The 16877-nt window shown below is 49.2% G+C and overlaps 1 protein-coding gene across 1 annotated transcript in view; it reads right to left on the bottom strand.

The window, feature by feature from the left end:
• The window catches only part of Rgs9 (regulator of G protein signaling 9), a 70044-nt gene that overhangs the window by 13495 nt on the left and 39672 nt on the right, over nt 1-16877 (bottom strand). The window contains exons 10-17 of the mRNA XM_047546231.1: nt 15592-15621; nt 14673-14734; nt 12805-12918; nt 11637-11752; nt 8028-8115; nt 6471-6609; nt 4494-4579; nt 2206-2323 (exon numbers count right to left, since the gene is read on the bottom strand). Of these exons, the coding sequence (XP_047402187.1) occupies nt 2206-2323; nt 4494-4579; nt 6471-6609; nt 8028-8115; nt 11637-11752; nt 12805-12918; nt 14673-14734; nt 15592-15621 (753 nt within the window). The remainder of the gene's footprint in view (nt 1-2205; nt 2324-4493; nt 4580-6470; nt 6610-8027; nt 8116-11636; nt 11753-12804; nt 12919-14672; nt 14735-15591; nt 15622-16877) is intronic.

Raw genomic sequence — 16877 nt, 5'->3', positions numbered from 1 at the left:
CCCATCATCTATCATTCATCCACCCATCCATCCATCCATTCACCCATCCATTCATACACCCATCCATACATACACCATGTAATAATTGGGCAGAACCTGTCAGGCGTTAGACATGAGGTTCTGAGTGGTGAGTGAGACAAACATGGTCTCTCCCCTCATGAAATTTCTTCTAGGGATACCCTCCAGAGCTGGGGGACTCCAGCATTCCTCAAAAGACAGATGAACAAAGGATATTCCTAGGTGCTCTTTAAGAGTGTGAACTAATCTGTGACTAGTAAAATCGGGAAGCTTAAGCTCCCCTCTTTTTTTGGAATCATGTAGTCAACAGAGACCAGTGACCGACCACAAATGCCTCACACTGGCCTGCAGCAACCTGGTCCTACCACCCTCACCTTGGGCTGCACTGTGTCCTCTTCACCCACCAGTCTCACTCACTTGGCCTTTCAGTTCACACTGAGCCATTTCCCACCTCTGGATCTTGGCTCACACGTCCCCTCTTCCTTGGTACAGTCTGTACACACCCCATATTCCTTTTCACAACTCCCTATCCCTTTCCTATATAATACAGCCTACAAATTTTTATCATATATTTGTGTTATCGATTACAATGACGATCCAATTATTGACACGTCCCTGTATCCACGTCTTTTGCTATGAGACTTTGACTTTTGCTATGAGTCTATTTCCCCATCCCTTAAATCTAGTCCAGCTTTGTGACTTGCTTTGGGCAATACGATGAGGAGGAAGAGACCATGTGAAGCCTTTCATGTTTCCACTAGCTCCCTTGCAACCCTTCCATCACCATGGGCTCATGCCTAGCCCAGGCTGTTGGAAAATGAGAGGCAAGTGAAGCAGAGCAGACTCACTCCACTCATCCCAGCCTAGACCACTGTAGACCAACTGCCAGACATGCGAGCATCCAGCCAAGACCAACGGCCACAGAGAGGACTTCGTGTGCATGAACAACAAGCACATTGTTCCATGCCACTTCAGTTTTCCGATTGGTTGTGACACAGCAACAGTTACCTGATAGTTTAATTGCTTTTTGTCAGTCTTGGACTATACTCCCTGAGAGGAACAATGTCTTCTTTGTTCACCAATGCCTCACACACAGTAGATGCTCAATAAATGTGTTGAGTAAGTGTTCCTGCTGTATGAGGCTGATCTCCTGCTCACTTCTTTGTTCTCACTTTTGCATACAGGTATATGGGGTAAGCCTAACTTCCAAGAATGACTTTCTAAACCTCACAAGGTCAGGGTTTGAACTGTCCTATCCCTCCAGCCTTGATCACAGAACTGGCCTAGCTTATAGCAATAGAGGAGGGAAACATCGACATCTAGACATAGCCTAAAAAGTATTATATTTGATCCTAACTCATCTTGCAAATGTCACAGATGTCCACCATCCATCTGCTCATGAAGGAAAACATCAGATGCTTTGTTCTTTAGCTGAACAGATGCTCCTCAGAGAGTCTTTTCACCCTTGCTCTGCCTGAGTCCTTCGTTCCTATAAGCTACCTATTCCCACAGCACATACAAGATGGGGAGACACAGTTGCTACTAACCCTCAAGCAACTGTGGCCAAGAACAAGTTCAACAGAAGGGTCCCAGCAGAGCCTTTATAGACAGGTGTCACAGAGGAGCCAAGGGAGGTGCTTCTGCTGGGGACACTGCCACTGGCCCTTGGAGAGATCTCAGAGTGCTTCAGAGGCAGACTCTAAACAGGAAAGCTGGGATAAGGAGCTTCATTTGCTTAAAGCCATTTTAAATAAATGTCCCTTAAAGAACTATACCCTAGGGGTAGAGAGAAGCCTCCTCTTTTTTAGTTTCCCAAAGCTAATGGTGGTACACCAAGCAGCCTGTTTCCCCTATGGTTCTCATTACGAGGGCTGCCCAAGGTCAGACAGGTGGGCAGCAGCAACTGCATCAGGTGACACTCCATGGAACCACTGTCCCTTGGTGAACTGGAGTAGAACAAGCTTAGGTGACTCTGGTATTAGGAAGTCCACCATGAAGGAAGTTAGGGGACTCGGGATAAGCCTGTTGACCACACTGCCAGGGGCAGAATCTTCTAGACTCCAACCCTACCTTTCTTTGGTTGCCTCTCCCAAGTGCATCCTTCCCCCCAAAACCCCAGGATTCACAGGTTTATTTTGGAGGAGGCTCCTTTTTGAGTAAGCTCCTGCGGTCCAGTTTGCTCATGACCTGGGTGATGTCCACCGTGTTGGCAGCTTCTCGAGCTTTGGCTTCTTCTTCTAGCTGCCTCAGGATGACCGGGCTCGGGCTGGAGCGCAGGTGACGCCGCATGAACGGGAGGGTGGAGCTGGAAGGAAGGACAGATGGGTGGTTGGTGGAAAACCACACTGCTTGCCCAGCGACACCGGGTGGGAGTTGGGGGCTGGAAGGCCAGAATCTGGATTTGTTCCCTCATTTTCCCAGTGAACCTTAAGTAGGGTCCTCGGTCATGGCCAAGCTTAGCTCTTTTCACCTCACTTGGAAGACAGGACCAGGGTGATCGCCACCTGCTCCCAGGTTTTAGGTTAGACACGAGGAAGATGCTTCGGTTGGTAAAAATGACACACCTTCCACACATTCATAAATCGACCTGTGATCTTAACATCCTGTAGTAAGATCTTCGTGAGAAAAGCGAGCCAAGTGGGCTTGGGTAATGGAAAACCAGCCTCCGGGGAGAGTTGGGACAATTTTTTTCCAAAAGTCAAGATTCTGAGAAAAAAAGAGAGCTGGACTTTCCAGGAGAGCAGAATCCCAGTGGGCAGAGAAAGAGGGGAGGGCCTGACGGGGGTTCTGGGTCGGTGGTGCCCTGTTCGTGCACAGTGTCCTGGGATGAGTCAGAAACTTCAGAAGCCAGTCAGGGGATTCCTGGGACCAAACTCTCCATCATGCCCCGAGGAGCCAGGACCAGGACCCAGGTGTCCACGTGATGCGGGGGAGGCTGAGCGGATGACACACCTGCCTCCGAGGGCCACACGGGCTTGGGAACCGAGCACTTATCTCTGGGACTGGAGAAACCCCTAGAACTCTCCCGTCTACCCTAGGGAGGTGGACAGCACCCCTGCCAGGAAACGATGCCTGGCTCTGGGTGTCCTCCAGGGGGAAGGCTTGGAACTTGGGTCACCTCGTCCTGGAAAGAGTAAGTTCTAAGACAACGTCTTACACCTGCAAGTCGTGGAACCAGTTCACACCCAGCGCAGTCCCTGCCTGGGGACAGGCTGAACTTCATGGCGTTGTTCACGAGCACTCACAGGCCGTTCTCACTTAAAACCGGTGAGGGCGACATTCCCAGAGCACCACACCCCAAAGCCAAGTGCTCCCCCAGAGACCGTCCTGCCCCAGGCACTCAAAGCCCAGGCTGTGGCAGAGGAAGGAGCCCAGCTGAATCCTCATGTGTGCCTCAGCTTCTAAAATATCTGGAGAGAGAAGTGTGCGCAACCCCCTCCTCCTCCCCCACTGCTTTCTGGCAGAACTTCTGGAGGGACTTGGCCCTTTCTTGTGGTTTAAAGGAGAAGCTTTCAAGTCCCCAGGGACTCTGAACTCCTTTCCTTACTATGTAAAACAGCACCACAAAGCCCTCCGTTCCCTGGAGGTCATAACGAGGCCATTATCCTCAAGAATTAGACCATGTCGGGGTGTTTTCTTCTTAAGTTTCTTTGATAAAGACTCTGGTCCAATGACCCCTTTTGAATTGACTGTAGAGTTGGACAAGCACCCTGGGTGAGCTAACCGGACAAGCAGAATTTACCAACCATGGGGGACAGGACACATGGCTGGCGGGGTTTTGATAAACTTCTGCCAGGGTCCCACGACTTCTCGTTTGCTTACTCGTTTGAATCTTCAAAGAGTAGGGTATTTTTTTCCCCCAATAAAGAGTTCAATCTGCCCCTAAGAAAACATGATACCATCCAATGTTCTGATGGCTGTACAAGGTGGAATGATCCACAGTCCCAACAAGGAAAGTGAGAACGAATGAGTTAATGAACTTCTAAAAACAGTAATCCCTGGAGACAGCAGGAACACTTGGGGTGTCACTGTTCATTTCCCCGGACAGCCTAGCATTTTCTTTCGGGGCTCAGTTCGCTTTTCTAAAGTCTTCAAAGAGAACAGACTCAAGGAGGTAGCTTGTGAATTCTCAGGGATCAGTTTGAAGATGGAGAAGTAGAGCAATTTAAAAAAGAAAAAAACCAATGAGATGTTTTTATTGGTGATAAGGGTGATTATTGATGTGATAATCAGAACCCTTTGGCACGGGCATTAGGAAAACAAGGCTTTCTGGAGGCAATTACTAAGGAGTCTCGCTGGAACAATTTCAGGGTGCAATGAAGCCAACGAGGTGCCCCTTTGCCAAGCAATCCTTCCCAGACCGTTATATTTTCATCAGGCCAAGGTCTCTGTGGTAGCCATTTGGCTGGAAGAGACCCAGGCCCCTCTTTAAACTAAACAGCAGGCAACCAGCAGGTACAAACAGCTCCACTTGCCTTTTCTTGGTGGTTTCCTGAGGTTCAATAGCTTTGGCCAGCATTTCCTTATAGATGGGGGATTTTAAATAGCGAGCATAGGAATCCTAATTGGAACAAGAAAAAAACAGTGATTATGAGAGGGGATTGACCACATCACACGACACACTCGCCGTTCTCGAGCGAATCCCTTTGAATGCAAGGTGTCCAGGGAGGCGTTGAGGGGAACCACCCTCCGGTGTGGGCCCCAGACCAGGAGCATCCATTTCACCCCAGAACCTGCTAGACACGCACAGTCCCAGTGCACCCCAGTCCTACCTAATCAGAAACCCCAAGGACGGGGCAACCTGTCTCTAACCCCGCTCGCTAATATCCTCCTGTTGTGAACCTCCTGTAATATCACCATGTAGTGAACCAGAGGACACTGACTTCTCCTGCCCAGCATCTTCCAAAGGTGGCAAGTAGCCACGGTATGCAGCCCACCTCCAGGCCCCCCAGCCTCCCTTTCTGCCCTGTGTTTGGGGTCTGACAGCAAGAAAAGACAAGAAGGAAGAGTTTAAGACTCAGACGCTTCTCATAGGGGTGTTTCCTGGGGCCTTGGGCAGGTTCAGGGACGTTGCTACTTTCGAGCCAGCCCAAAGCTTCAGCCGTAACAAACAGGGGACAAAGCCCACTGCAAAACCCCGGGAGCAGGGGGTGGTCTACTGAAGGGTGCTATTCCGAAGACTAAGTGGGGGCAGGAACAGTTCTGGGAAGAAATAGGGATCATGGAGCCATGGAGTCCTGTCCTGCTGGTCACCACAGGATGCAGCCTGTGGGGGTGTGGAGACCAATGAGCACAGACGTGGTTCATTTCCTAAGCCACCCAGGACGCCGTTCCATCCTGTGGGAGCTGGCCTCCCCGGGCATCTCTTGAAACCACATTTTTAAGAATCGACACACTTCAAAGTACGTTAAGGAGGACTATTTTTAAAGAAACCATGTGCTGTGAATCTTCTAGGAAGAAAAACCCAGAGAAACCGCAGTGATGGAAAAGTGACGAGAGATGGCCCCGGTGGCCCGCCAGGAATCCTAAAGGAGGACCTGTTTCGAGCGTGAATGTGTTTCCTCACAACACAATCAGAGACCAACTAGAAAAAAAATAGAGGGAAACAAGCAACATTGACCATTCACACCAGTTCCGACCACTCGACAAGGGACCAGGCACTTTGCCGTAAAAGGAATAGTCACCGTAATGGGAGATGGAAGCACCAGAAGACAGCCTTTTTGGGATTCCCAGTTGCTCAGAGGAAGGCTGTCGTGGGACCTTCCTGGACCAACAGTCCTCCCCACCCCACCCCCAAGCATGGGCCAAACTAGACAATTCTCCAGCCCTGCCTCTGCCTGATCTTATCTCACGTCCCTTTATTTTAAAGTCCTACCATGTTCGCATTTCACTAATTATCCAGGAGGCGATCCGAATTCCCCAGGGTCTGACCACAATCACACCTCCTTTGTGCCTTTTAGACACCAAACCTGCCACGTGTTCTATTTGCCCAGGACCGTGAGAACTGCCACCACCCCAAAACACAGACCAGGAGCATCTGGACTCGGTGACACTAGGAGCTGGCACCCCCCATCCGTCTCTGCTGAGACCTTGGGTCTGGAGGAGCAAAGCCCCCCTCGGGAATCTCCTGGAGAACAAAGTTCTTGCTTTGCGCTTTGGCTACACCTGTAAGGCTTCGAAAGTGATTATCATATTAAAACTGTCATTTTCAATGTCATTAATAATACCTATCTCACTACTGCAGAACAAGGAACCCATAAGTGCAAACAGCTGCTACAGCTGTCCTCTCTGGCCAGTGGACCAGGGGCTCAGGGAGGGTCCAGCCCAGCCCAATGGACAGTCCTGCCTCCTACCACCAGCAAAGCCATATCCTCACGTCATCTAAAGAGCCTCCCAGGTGGCTGGGAAGGGTGCTCCCTGGCCTCTGCCCGACCTCGGCCAGACTCCACTACCTTCTTCATGAGCATGTAAATGTGGGTTTGCGCCGCATCCAGCACGTAGCGGTGGGGGTGCTTCAGCCCCTTCACTGTGATGTCCATGGTTTTGCCGTCTATGTTGATCCACCGCCTCGCTCCTGGGGCCAGGAACAGTCTGGGGAAGGAGGGAGATCGTCACAAGAGTAGCTCAACCAAGTTCACAGCTGCTTGGGACAGATTGACAGCGGGCTCCCCAGGTGAGGTTCCTCTTGTTGTTTGTTTTGTTTTTTAGAAAACACTAAAGAGTTTGAACTTCGAAGAGGTGGTCCAGCAACTTTTCCTGGAAGCAACAAAACAGCCAGGCCAGAAGTGGGAGTGAGCGAATCTAAGCTGGATGTCCCTGCCCTCTAGGAGGGACAGCCCAGGCAGAGAAGGCCCTGGCCAATCCACCTCCAATTTAGCACCTTCTGCCTCCTGACTCACCTGGATTCCAGGGCCAACCTGGAACCAGGACAAGACACCTCCAAACAGGTGTTCTGTTCTCCCCGTCCCAGCCTAAACAGGTTTGGTGATAAATCTCCAGTGCTGACTTGGGAGGAAGCCCTTATTCCCAGCTCTCAAAGGTGTGACCATCTGGGTGGCCTGGCCACTGACCCCAAAGTTGGCCCTACCTTCTAAGTCCTGTGGTTCTACCTGGAATTTGGGCACAGGGAGCTTCCTTGCTACTTCTGATGCTCAGTAGTTACAGGTTGCAAATATTCACATGGATGAGTTCCTCCCTCCTAAGTGTGCATTAAACATTTGGAATTCAAACAGATATTTACGTAAGTGGGGAGGCTGGGGAGAAAGGAGGCTGGGGAGGAAGGAGGCTGATGCAGTTGGAGGCTGCTGCTCCCCTACAGCACATTTTTGGCATTAGGAGTTATCCATGTGTCCTGAACACAGTTAGGAGCCCATTGTTCTGGGGAAGCCTGTCACAGAGATTTCTCGGACTCCCCAGATCCCCTCCCATTGGGGGAGGCCAGTGAACCTGCAGGAGAACAGAGCAGCCAGTCTCTCCGAACACCAGGTGGTCCCACCTGAGGCCTTAGGAACCAAGGCTGAGTCTCTGAGGGGAGGGGCCGTCCGGCCTGCTGCCTGAAGACCAGCACCTGGGTCTGGGGCTGCCAAGGGCTGGTGTTAGCTGTGCAGTACTGGCCTTGGGAAGCCCAGCATAGTGGTGAATGGGAGCAAAAACCACTGGGCCCTCAGAGCCCAAGACTGGTGCCCACTGTGCCTGGCGCATACAGGAGGACCAGCAGGAGGTACCCACAGCAGGACAAGGGTACGGCCAGGCTGAGGAGTGGAAGTCACACATACAACCCAAGGAGACTGACGAGGGTCAGTTTAAGAGTCCTGCACTGGACGCCTGCAGCTTGCTTCTTAGCCTGTGGACACATTCTCATGGAAGCGGGGATCCCATGTCCATCCCCCAGGCCGCCTTTGAAGGCACCCTGGCCTCCAGAAGCAGGCAGCAGGTGCCGGTGTGGGACCTCCCATTCCACCCCAGCCCCACACCAGGAAGGCTGTCCCCACCAGCCAGCCGGTCCTCACTTGTAAATCTCCTCCGCCTTCTCCTTGACCTTGGACTGATCTCCATACTTCAGGTCCTCACAGGCTTCCCAGAATCCCAGGTTCTCCCCTGCACAGAGTGGAAGGGTCCACACAGGTGAAAGGCAGATGGGCACCCCGTGGAGAGAAGAAAGGAGGACATCAAAGAAATGGGTCAGCTGGGACAGGCTCCGTTCTGCAGTGCGGTGAGCACCCTTCCGTGACATACTCCTGGGGGGAGGAGCCACACCTGCCTTCCCGCGTGGGACGGCAGCTGGAACCAGCTGTGGCTCGGGCTGCTGGCATCTTTTGGAACACACTAGGTCAGCGCCCACCACCTTCCGGGCAGCCCATCGCCTTGTGGGGGCTGCTCCTTCCTCCCGCAGTGCACAGGCTGCAGCTCACAAAGCCCCCCAGAAACGACCACATTTTGCCTAAAGCAAACACTGCCTGAGCAAGGCCGAGGGATGAAGCTCAGAAGCACATGTCACTACACAATAGACTTTCCTCCTGAACGTCCCGGCTGCCTTCAGTGACTGCATGACTTCGCCTCCTGTCTGACTGTGTGTGGAGACACCAACCTCCGCAGCCCCTCCCAGGGGTTCCAGCCCAAAGGTCCTTGCAGAGCCCTCACATCACTCGGGCATGATGCTGATGGACTGACCCTCAGGGAAGGCCTGGCCACCGGGGGGATTCCACTGAGCGTCACCAGAGCCCAGGGGACTCTGATCCTCTTGGCCCAGAAGAAAAACCAGACCCCTAGAAACCCTTAATCTCCTCCCAACTTCAAGTTCTCTCGCCAGTTGTCCACCAGAAGCCCTGGGAACGGGTGGATGCAGCGATCCCAGGGGGACTTTTTTGCCTGGGGAAATAAAGATGATCACACTAACAGAGGAGCGAGAGCCTGTGAGAGCGTGCCTGCCTGCGCGTGTGCGTGTGTGTCAACCACGGAAGGCCTCGGCACAGGGAAACGGAAGAGACCCCCTCCTCTCCTCTCCTGGCTCTTTTTTTTTAAGCTCCCAGGTATTTCAGATTGGGAAAGGCCGCACAATTCTAAAGCAGTTGGCGTTTGTCCCTTAACTCCACGCAGGTCCTTCCTCTTCGGCATGAACTTCAGGGTGTTCTGTACGCCAGGATCATAGGCCAGCCATGCTCTTAACTGACACCAACTGCGAGGGACCATCTTGCCCACCGCAAAGGACAGCTAATGGTTTATGGCTAAAATGAACTCAGCAACTACCCACAGTAGCCAAAGGTGAAAATAACTCCAGACAGCCATGGGTGGAGGAATGATAGACAGAGAGTGGTCCTCACATGCCCCAGGGGATCGCTCAGGAAGCAGACTGAAAAGGGAGGGGTCCTGACACATGACACAATGTGGAGAAACCTGAGGACATCGGGCTAGTGCAGTAAGCCAGGTGCAAAGGACAGATATTGAGTGAGTCCACTGATGTGGTGCCTAAAGCAATCGAGTTCAAAGCAACAGAAAGCATGGTGGGTGCCAGGAGCTGGAGGGAGTGGGATTCAGTGTGTGATGGGGACAGAGTTTCACTTGAGAGGATGAAAAAGTTCTGCAGGTGGGTGGTGGTGACGGCTGCACAGCAATGTGACTGTGCTCACTGCCACTAAGTTATATGCTTAAGAATCATAGTTTAAATGGTAAAGTTTAATAACTTGGAAAAACAGAAATAAAATGGTAGATTCACTTATATATATTTTAATACCAAAAAAATAAATAAACACACAAGTGTATGCACCAGTGCTCACAGCAGCATTATTCATGATAAAAGTCAAAACAGCCAGGCACGGTGGTGCAGGCCTGTAATCCCAGTGGCTCGGGAGGCTGAGGCAGGAGGATCACAAGTCCAAAGCCAGCCTCAGCAACTTAGTGAGGACCTAGGTAACTGAGCGAGAGTCTGTCTTAAAATAAAAAAATAAAAAGGACTGGGGATGTGGTTCAGTGGTTAAGTGCCCCTGGGTGCAATATCTGGAACTAAAAAAAAAGTCAAAATAGCCCAAACATCCATTAACTGATGAATGGATAAAACATGGTCTATCCACACATTGGAATATATTGCAGTCATAAAAAGGAACAAAGCACCATTACATGCCACAACTCGGATGAGCCTTGAAAACACTATGATAAGTGGAAAAAGACAAAATTTTACATATTTTATTATTCTGTTTATAAGAAATGCCCAGAATAGGCATCCATAGATCCATGGTTGTCTAGGGCTGGGGTGAGGGGAGAGAGGCTGGAGCAGTGGGGAGAGGGAGGAATAGGAAATGACTCCTCATGGGCAAGGGGTTTCTTTTTGGTTTAGTGAATTAGTTTGAATGGCTGCACAAACTTAGTTAATACACTCGAAACCACTGAACATTATACTTTTAAAATAAAAGGGTGAACTTCATGTTATTTGGATCATATCTCAAATTGTTTTCTTAATTAAATGATAAAACTGATTATTCACCTTCTCTCTTCCTACGTCAACCCTTGGGCATCTCATAAAGAGATTGACAATAAGGTGGTTTTAATAATGCAGGGAAATTTGATTCAAAGGAACTACATTCAGGTGTAGTTCATCACCTTGCCACTAGATGGCACCATTTCCACTTATTCACCAGCCAGCCCTACGAGCGCTCTCCTCCGTTCACCTTTTCTGGAGTTTATTATGGCAATTAGACTTGATTAGGGAGAAAAATTTTTAAACAATCCATATCATAATGTAATGTTCTGCATCAGGCAGTTCAACAGACCAAAGGCATGTCCAGTGGGATTTGTCTCCAGAGCAACCCCACAGACAAGCAGGCTTTGGGTGGTAAGCAGTTGAGTCTCAAGACTCAAGACATGAAGCTCCCAGGGCTCGCGACTTCACAAGTAAGTAAAACAAAATCCCATAATAGCAAATATTTCGGTGAAGGTGGTGAAACCAATTGAATGTGCAGCCTGGTGAAATTGGTTCTAATCTGGCCTCTTGGTTTTCCCAGATGTTCCTCAGTACACTATATTTAAGAAATTGCGGTGTAAAATGTGGTCCTACCCCTCATTACAATCTGCACACTGCTAAGGCCCTGACAGGAGCAGGGGCAGCGGCTGTCAATCACGGTCACAGATGAGAATCACCTGGGGAGCTTCCCAATCTTCAGAGGTTGCAGCCCAAACCAATTAGACAGGCATCTAATTGGGAGTGGGATCTGGCAAAGATATGTTTTAAAATATCCCCTTGGTGGATCAAAGCTGCAGACCTGGGCTAAAGAAACACCAAACTAGAGGATGAAAAAGGTAAACCTCCCTTGTTTTACATCCCATCTCATTCCCTCAGTATCCCCGGAAAGCTGTACTTCAGGATGAAGCCCTCGGAAATGTGAAAAAAGCTAATGCGAACTTGGTGAGGAGACACGATTATCCCTCCAGACTGTGGGGCCTCTTTGAGGCCTGGAACTGGTCCTGGACCCAGGTATGACTGCAAGCTGTAAAGAGGGAATCCCTACGTGGGTACGGTAGCAGAGTTGTGGAAACGTGCCCTGAAAAAGTCCAGAACCCTAGGCTAGACCTTCAAGAAGCGTTACTAAAAGTCAACTTTTTATTTTAAATTTAGGAAAGATACCCACCACTGAATTCCTTCTTGAGAAAGTACTGGAAGCTCTGTCGACCCTTGGGGTCTCGGATCAACTCACTGAAGTTGAAGGCCCATCGTTCCACCCGCATCTTGGTGGGGATCTCCACCCTGCGAGGACAATGATTTATAGATGTAACACTCCATGTGAGGCAGGGCTGCCAAGGGTACCAGAGTGGCAATCAGGGGCTTTATACTCTCCGTGGGTCTCCTGGTCCACGGCTGGACCCAGTCCTCCTCTCCCAGCCCCAGTTAGTGCATAAGCACTAACCCAAGTGTTCACTCGCCAGGAAGATGCAGCCCTGGACGAGCCCCCTCAGACAAGTGCAGAGGTGGGGGTGCTGTCCACGGTGGCATCCGCACAACCAGGCCCTCCCCGCTAGCCTCCACGGAGAGAGCTCAGGTCTACTCCAAGGCCACCTGACAGCCTGAAGACCAGCCAGTGGACGGTCAGGCTGCCACCCCAGCCAGGAGAGAATTCTAGAGTAGCCTGGGTTATGGATGCTACAGTCACAGCTGCCAGCCAGCCACCTGTCACCCACTGCAGCTGCCCCTTTACCACGAACACCATGAAAGTTCACAGTGGCATGATTCATAACAGCTAAGAGTCGGACACAGCCCAAGAGTCCATTGAGGGACAGACAGGTGAAGGACAGGGGTAGTACATTTGCACAGTGAAAACCACGGGGCTGCAGACAGAAACGAAGGGGGTGAACTCTGAAAGCACTGCACTACATGAACAAGCTAACGGAAAAAGACCACGGACTGCTGACTCTACTAATGGGAATATCTAGAACGGGCAAATCCCTCTACCGAGACAGAAGTAGGTTGATTAGAGGTGGTGAAGGGGGTTGGGGATGTAGCTCAGTTGGTAGCGTGCTTGCCTTGCAAGCCCAAGGCCCTGGGTTCAATCCCCAACCCCAGAGGGGGATGGGAGGGGAATGGCCTGGGACTGGGAGTTGGGGACTTGGCGGGTGATAGCTAAAGGGTACAACATCTCTTTTTCGGGTGATAAAAATATTTCTAAATCACTAGTAGTGACGATGGCACTACTCTATGAATATAATAAAAATCATTGAATTATAACATTCTCGGTAAATTAGATACATGTGAATTACAATTTGAAAGCAATTTTTAAAAATCCCAATATATTGAAGACATACAATTTGGCGTTTAAATCCCAGAACTGGGTGTCATCCGTTATCCAAGGATTGCTAGGGAGGCAGCCCGACATAATGGCATCGTTAGATGAGAACTGCTCACTGTACTTGACAATCCTGAAAAGCAAACAGAGAAACGATTTCCTAGAAGCACAACACCAAAAGAGTAAAGCAATGTGTAGGTGGATTGACCAGCCTTTCCTCTTTCCTTATATCGGTTTGGTTCTACACTTATTACTGTCTTCTTAGAAGAGTATTCTAATAGCTGCTGGGATTGGCAGGTATTTGACAATATCTGTCCCTAGTCTACCTGTGAAACGAGGTGTTGTCTCCCAATCCAGATCCTTTATTATTTCTCTGTCCCTAGACCATTAAACCATGACCTCTTCACATTTCATCAGGCTATTTTAAAATTCAGTGCTAATTCAGTCTGCCCAGGTCTTGGCTTCCATCTTGGAAGCATGAGGTTTGCCACCCACGTGCCCAGATTCTGCCGCCATGTTGGATTCTACTCTTTGTCAGGGTAATGCCTAGGTTTGGGAACTTGAAAACCTATGGCCTGAGTTGACATATTTCCTAATGTCTGAGAAGTAGGGAAACCTGCACCCAGAAGTGTATACAAGTCACCTGTTTCAAAATCTTCCCGTAGCTATGGATTTTGATAGAACAGGATCCATGGCTGAGAGTCTTGGGTTTGCAGAACTTAAGCCTTCTGGCTTTCCTCCTTCCAAGATGCTTTTTCTTTAATCACACTACCAGTGGATCAGTTGGAAGGACAAAAAGACTGATCCACAGGTCCAAACACTAACAATATAAAGTTCTGGTAATGAGACCCTGAGACAAGTTTCCTAAAATTAGAAAGTGGGTGTAGGAAGTATCCAGTAGTATTCATGTCTCTTTCAATTTTCTTCCCATTTGGTTTCATGAAACTGGTCTCTGAAGCATCGGAGTAAATAGTTTTGAGTTTATCACAGAGCAATGATTTTCATCCTAACCCAAAATGGAGCCCACTGAACACAGGGGTGCTGTCTCCACCCATGATCAGGACTCAACAGCAGCAGACAGAAGTCACTGAAAATGTGGGTAGGGTCACGGGACATTTTCCCAGGGAAGGTGGAATTTATGCCAACTAGGAATTTGAGAAGATGTGAAAGATGTTTGAAGATTTTTGTAAGAGCTTGACCCCTAACCACACTAAAAGGAGGGTACTGGAAAAAATGCAGCCTTTTCAGTCCCAACGGTGCCCCATACCATTGTTGGAGTCTAACATATTCAGAAAAAAATGATCAACAGAAATAAACCAAGCTCATTTCCAGGTGCACAGGAAAATCTCAGACTGACCAAGATATTCCTAGAATTAATTCTGTATTTCAAGAGGATGACTTCTTGCATTGGGGGAGGCACTTAAACCTTTCCGTGTCTCCCAGATAATTCCCCAGGCAGAACTGGGTGAGGTAGGCTGATAGTTCAACAAATCTAACTTAAATTTCCAATCTATGCACGCTGAATTTTAAGGTTAGCAGTGGACACGTAACAACACGCTGAACCGGTAAATACGGCGTACACATCCCTAATAAGTTCGAGTGAGTGGTGACGGGAACACAGGCAGTTTTCGGTCCCCACAGGCCCAGTGCTTGGCCTTGGCAACTCTTCCCACCTCCCCAGCCACACCAGTGGCAGAACCTCAGCCGCCCTTGATTTACCCGAACCGCATGAGACCCGGAGATCTATTCTGAGGGAAGAACTAGAAACTGAACCTGAGAGACTGAGCTTGTATCTTACAATTCTTTAGGATCTAAAGAGGAAGTTCCCCTCTTGTCTATCTATTGCAAGACCAGTTTTTCAAAGACCAATAAGCCGGGGGGACCTACCCTCCAAGAGACACTGAAGACTTTACTGTGGACCTCATTAAGGCCTGTTGGTAGTACATGATCTGGAAGAGACGCAATTGTTAGAAGACGTCCAACTCCTCGCCTCGGAGGGTCACCAACACGGACATTACATTTGGCTCCGAAACCAGAAGCCATTCATCCCACTCTGTTCCCTTAAACCCGTCACCTCAGTGCCAAAAGGGCTCAGTCCACCCCCACCCAAGAGAGGTGACCCCCAAATTTCAAGTCAGTGGCCTCCTTTACCCACTCTGTGTTGGTCTGGGCAAAGGCACCAGTTGGGGAAAAAAATTTAAAAATAAAAAAAATAAAGTGTCTCAAGGAGCGTTTGAATTAAGATACCGGGAAAGATGCTTGGCTTGCCCTCAAATGCCTCTGGCTGATAGAAGCAGGGTGGTCACCACCACAGGGCCCTGGTTCTACAGCTTTAGCACCAGCACGCCATCCCCTCCTTGACCACCCTGGTCCCCATTTGACTATCCCTTTACACCGCCCATCTCAATGGTCAGTGCTTCCCAGGGCTCAATCGTGGGCCCTGGACAGAAAATTTGCCAACATAGGTAGTTCACCACCGTGGATAGCTTCTGGAAGGCCCTGTATTGTAAGAGAGACGGCCAGGATACGGACGCTCTGCTTCGTTCACTCCCACAGTCCTCTCTGGCCAACCCTCAGCTATGTGACTTCAAGGGGTGTTTCAAATCCTGAGTCTCAGCCTCAGCCCCAGCCAGACCTTACAAAAGCTCCTTTGTCCTTCTGTGCTGTCCATTAATTTGAAAACAATTGTTTGAACATTACACATGGTTTTCATTTCATTACTGAGTGCAGAGCATTAGGCCAAAGTACATATAATTTGTTAGGAAGATTTTAAACCAAACTTCACTGGAACCAGGAAACTAATTACCTCTTTCTTGACAGCAGTGATTGTTTGTTTCTGTAAAACAGAGAAACAAAGCCATTAAACCGAAGTCATTAAATCATTAAAGTTCAAATACCCATCTGAAAAATAAAAACCTTTCCCCAAGAGAAAACCATCCACCCTATTCTATGTAAATACTGGAGAACAACCTCAAGGCCAGGGAAGGAATATCATTTTCCACTGTGATTTTATGCTGCTCTTCTAGAATCCAAGATGAATCAAGGGCTCAGTTTGGGGTTGGCGTCTTCTGTAGAGTCATTTTGGAAAGTGGGAGATAAAGAAGGGAGAAGGAGGAACTAGCAAGGACCGTGGCTGTGTTTCTTTTCTCGAAGGGACAGTTCTGAATGAAAAGTGAGATCCATTCTCTCCATTCATAACAATCTGACCAACCACTGCAAGTTGGAATTAAAAAAAAAAAAAAAAGATTCATTGCCCAAACTAAAGCACACAATTAACTCAGTGTCCGCTGCCAACTGAGCCCCAGAATTGAGCTACAATGTGGGAAGATCACCCCTCAATGAAGCTGCCAAAGCGAGCTCATGCTGGGCAAGGGCTGAAAGGTGTCCTCTCTCCAGATTTTTTGAGGTAAGGCAGAGAAAGAATGACTCCAATAAGGTCCCCACACTTAGCCTCCTAGAAACTCCGGGGATCGTGCAAATCTGTCTCCAGCTGAATCACAGCATCTCCTACAACCCGAGAGGGACAGGCTGCCCTGGGGCCGCTTCTCCTTCGAGGACGGGTACAGTGGTCATTCCAGTCTTGGTCTTCCTACATTTGGTTGTGTCCGCGCCTGCTTAGTGCTCACTTCAAGCTGAACCTCTTCACTCCAGGATGCTGCCGTCCACGCCACTGAACCAAACCAGACCTTCACTTGGAGTCATGTCCGTAGTCCAAGGTGGACGCTGCTTTTCCTCAGCCAGTTGGCAGAATCAGCATCGGTTCCTGAGCCCATTGACAAGGGGTGGAGGAGGAAGTCATGTTCTCATCTCTGCTTTCTAAACCAGCTGGGTTTCTCTTTGCTTCCCTGGACTGCTTTTAAGTAGTTGCCCTTCACAGGAAATCTTTTTTTGCAATAGGGGAGTAGGGAGGAAAGCTCAAGTTGGTGTCTGATTCTCGCACATCCTAACCTTCACAGCACCATGAAAATTTCAATTAAATATTTGTTTGATTCTTTTTTTAACTATCACTATTAAGGGCATAGAGACCATGGCTATCTTCCCTTGCATAACATCTGATGCAAGGAGATGCTCAACAAATATCAAATAAATGAT

This window comes from Sciurus carolinensis, chromosome 3 (assembly GCF_902686445.1).
Source record: "Sciurus carolinensis chromosome 3, mSciCar1.2, whole genome shotgun sequence".
NCBI lineage: Eukaryota > Metazoa > Chordata > Mammalia > Rodentia > Sciuridae > Sciurus > Sciurus carolinensis.
This window is presented reverse-complemented; position numbering and strand designations above follow the sequence as displayed.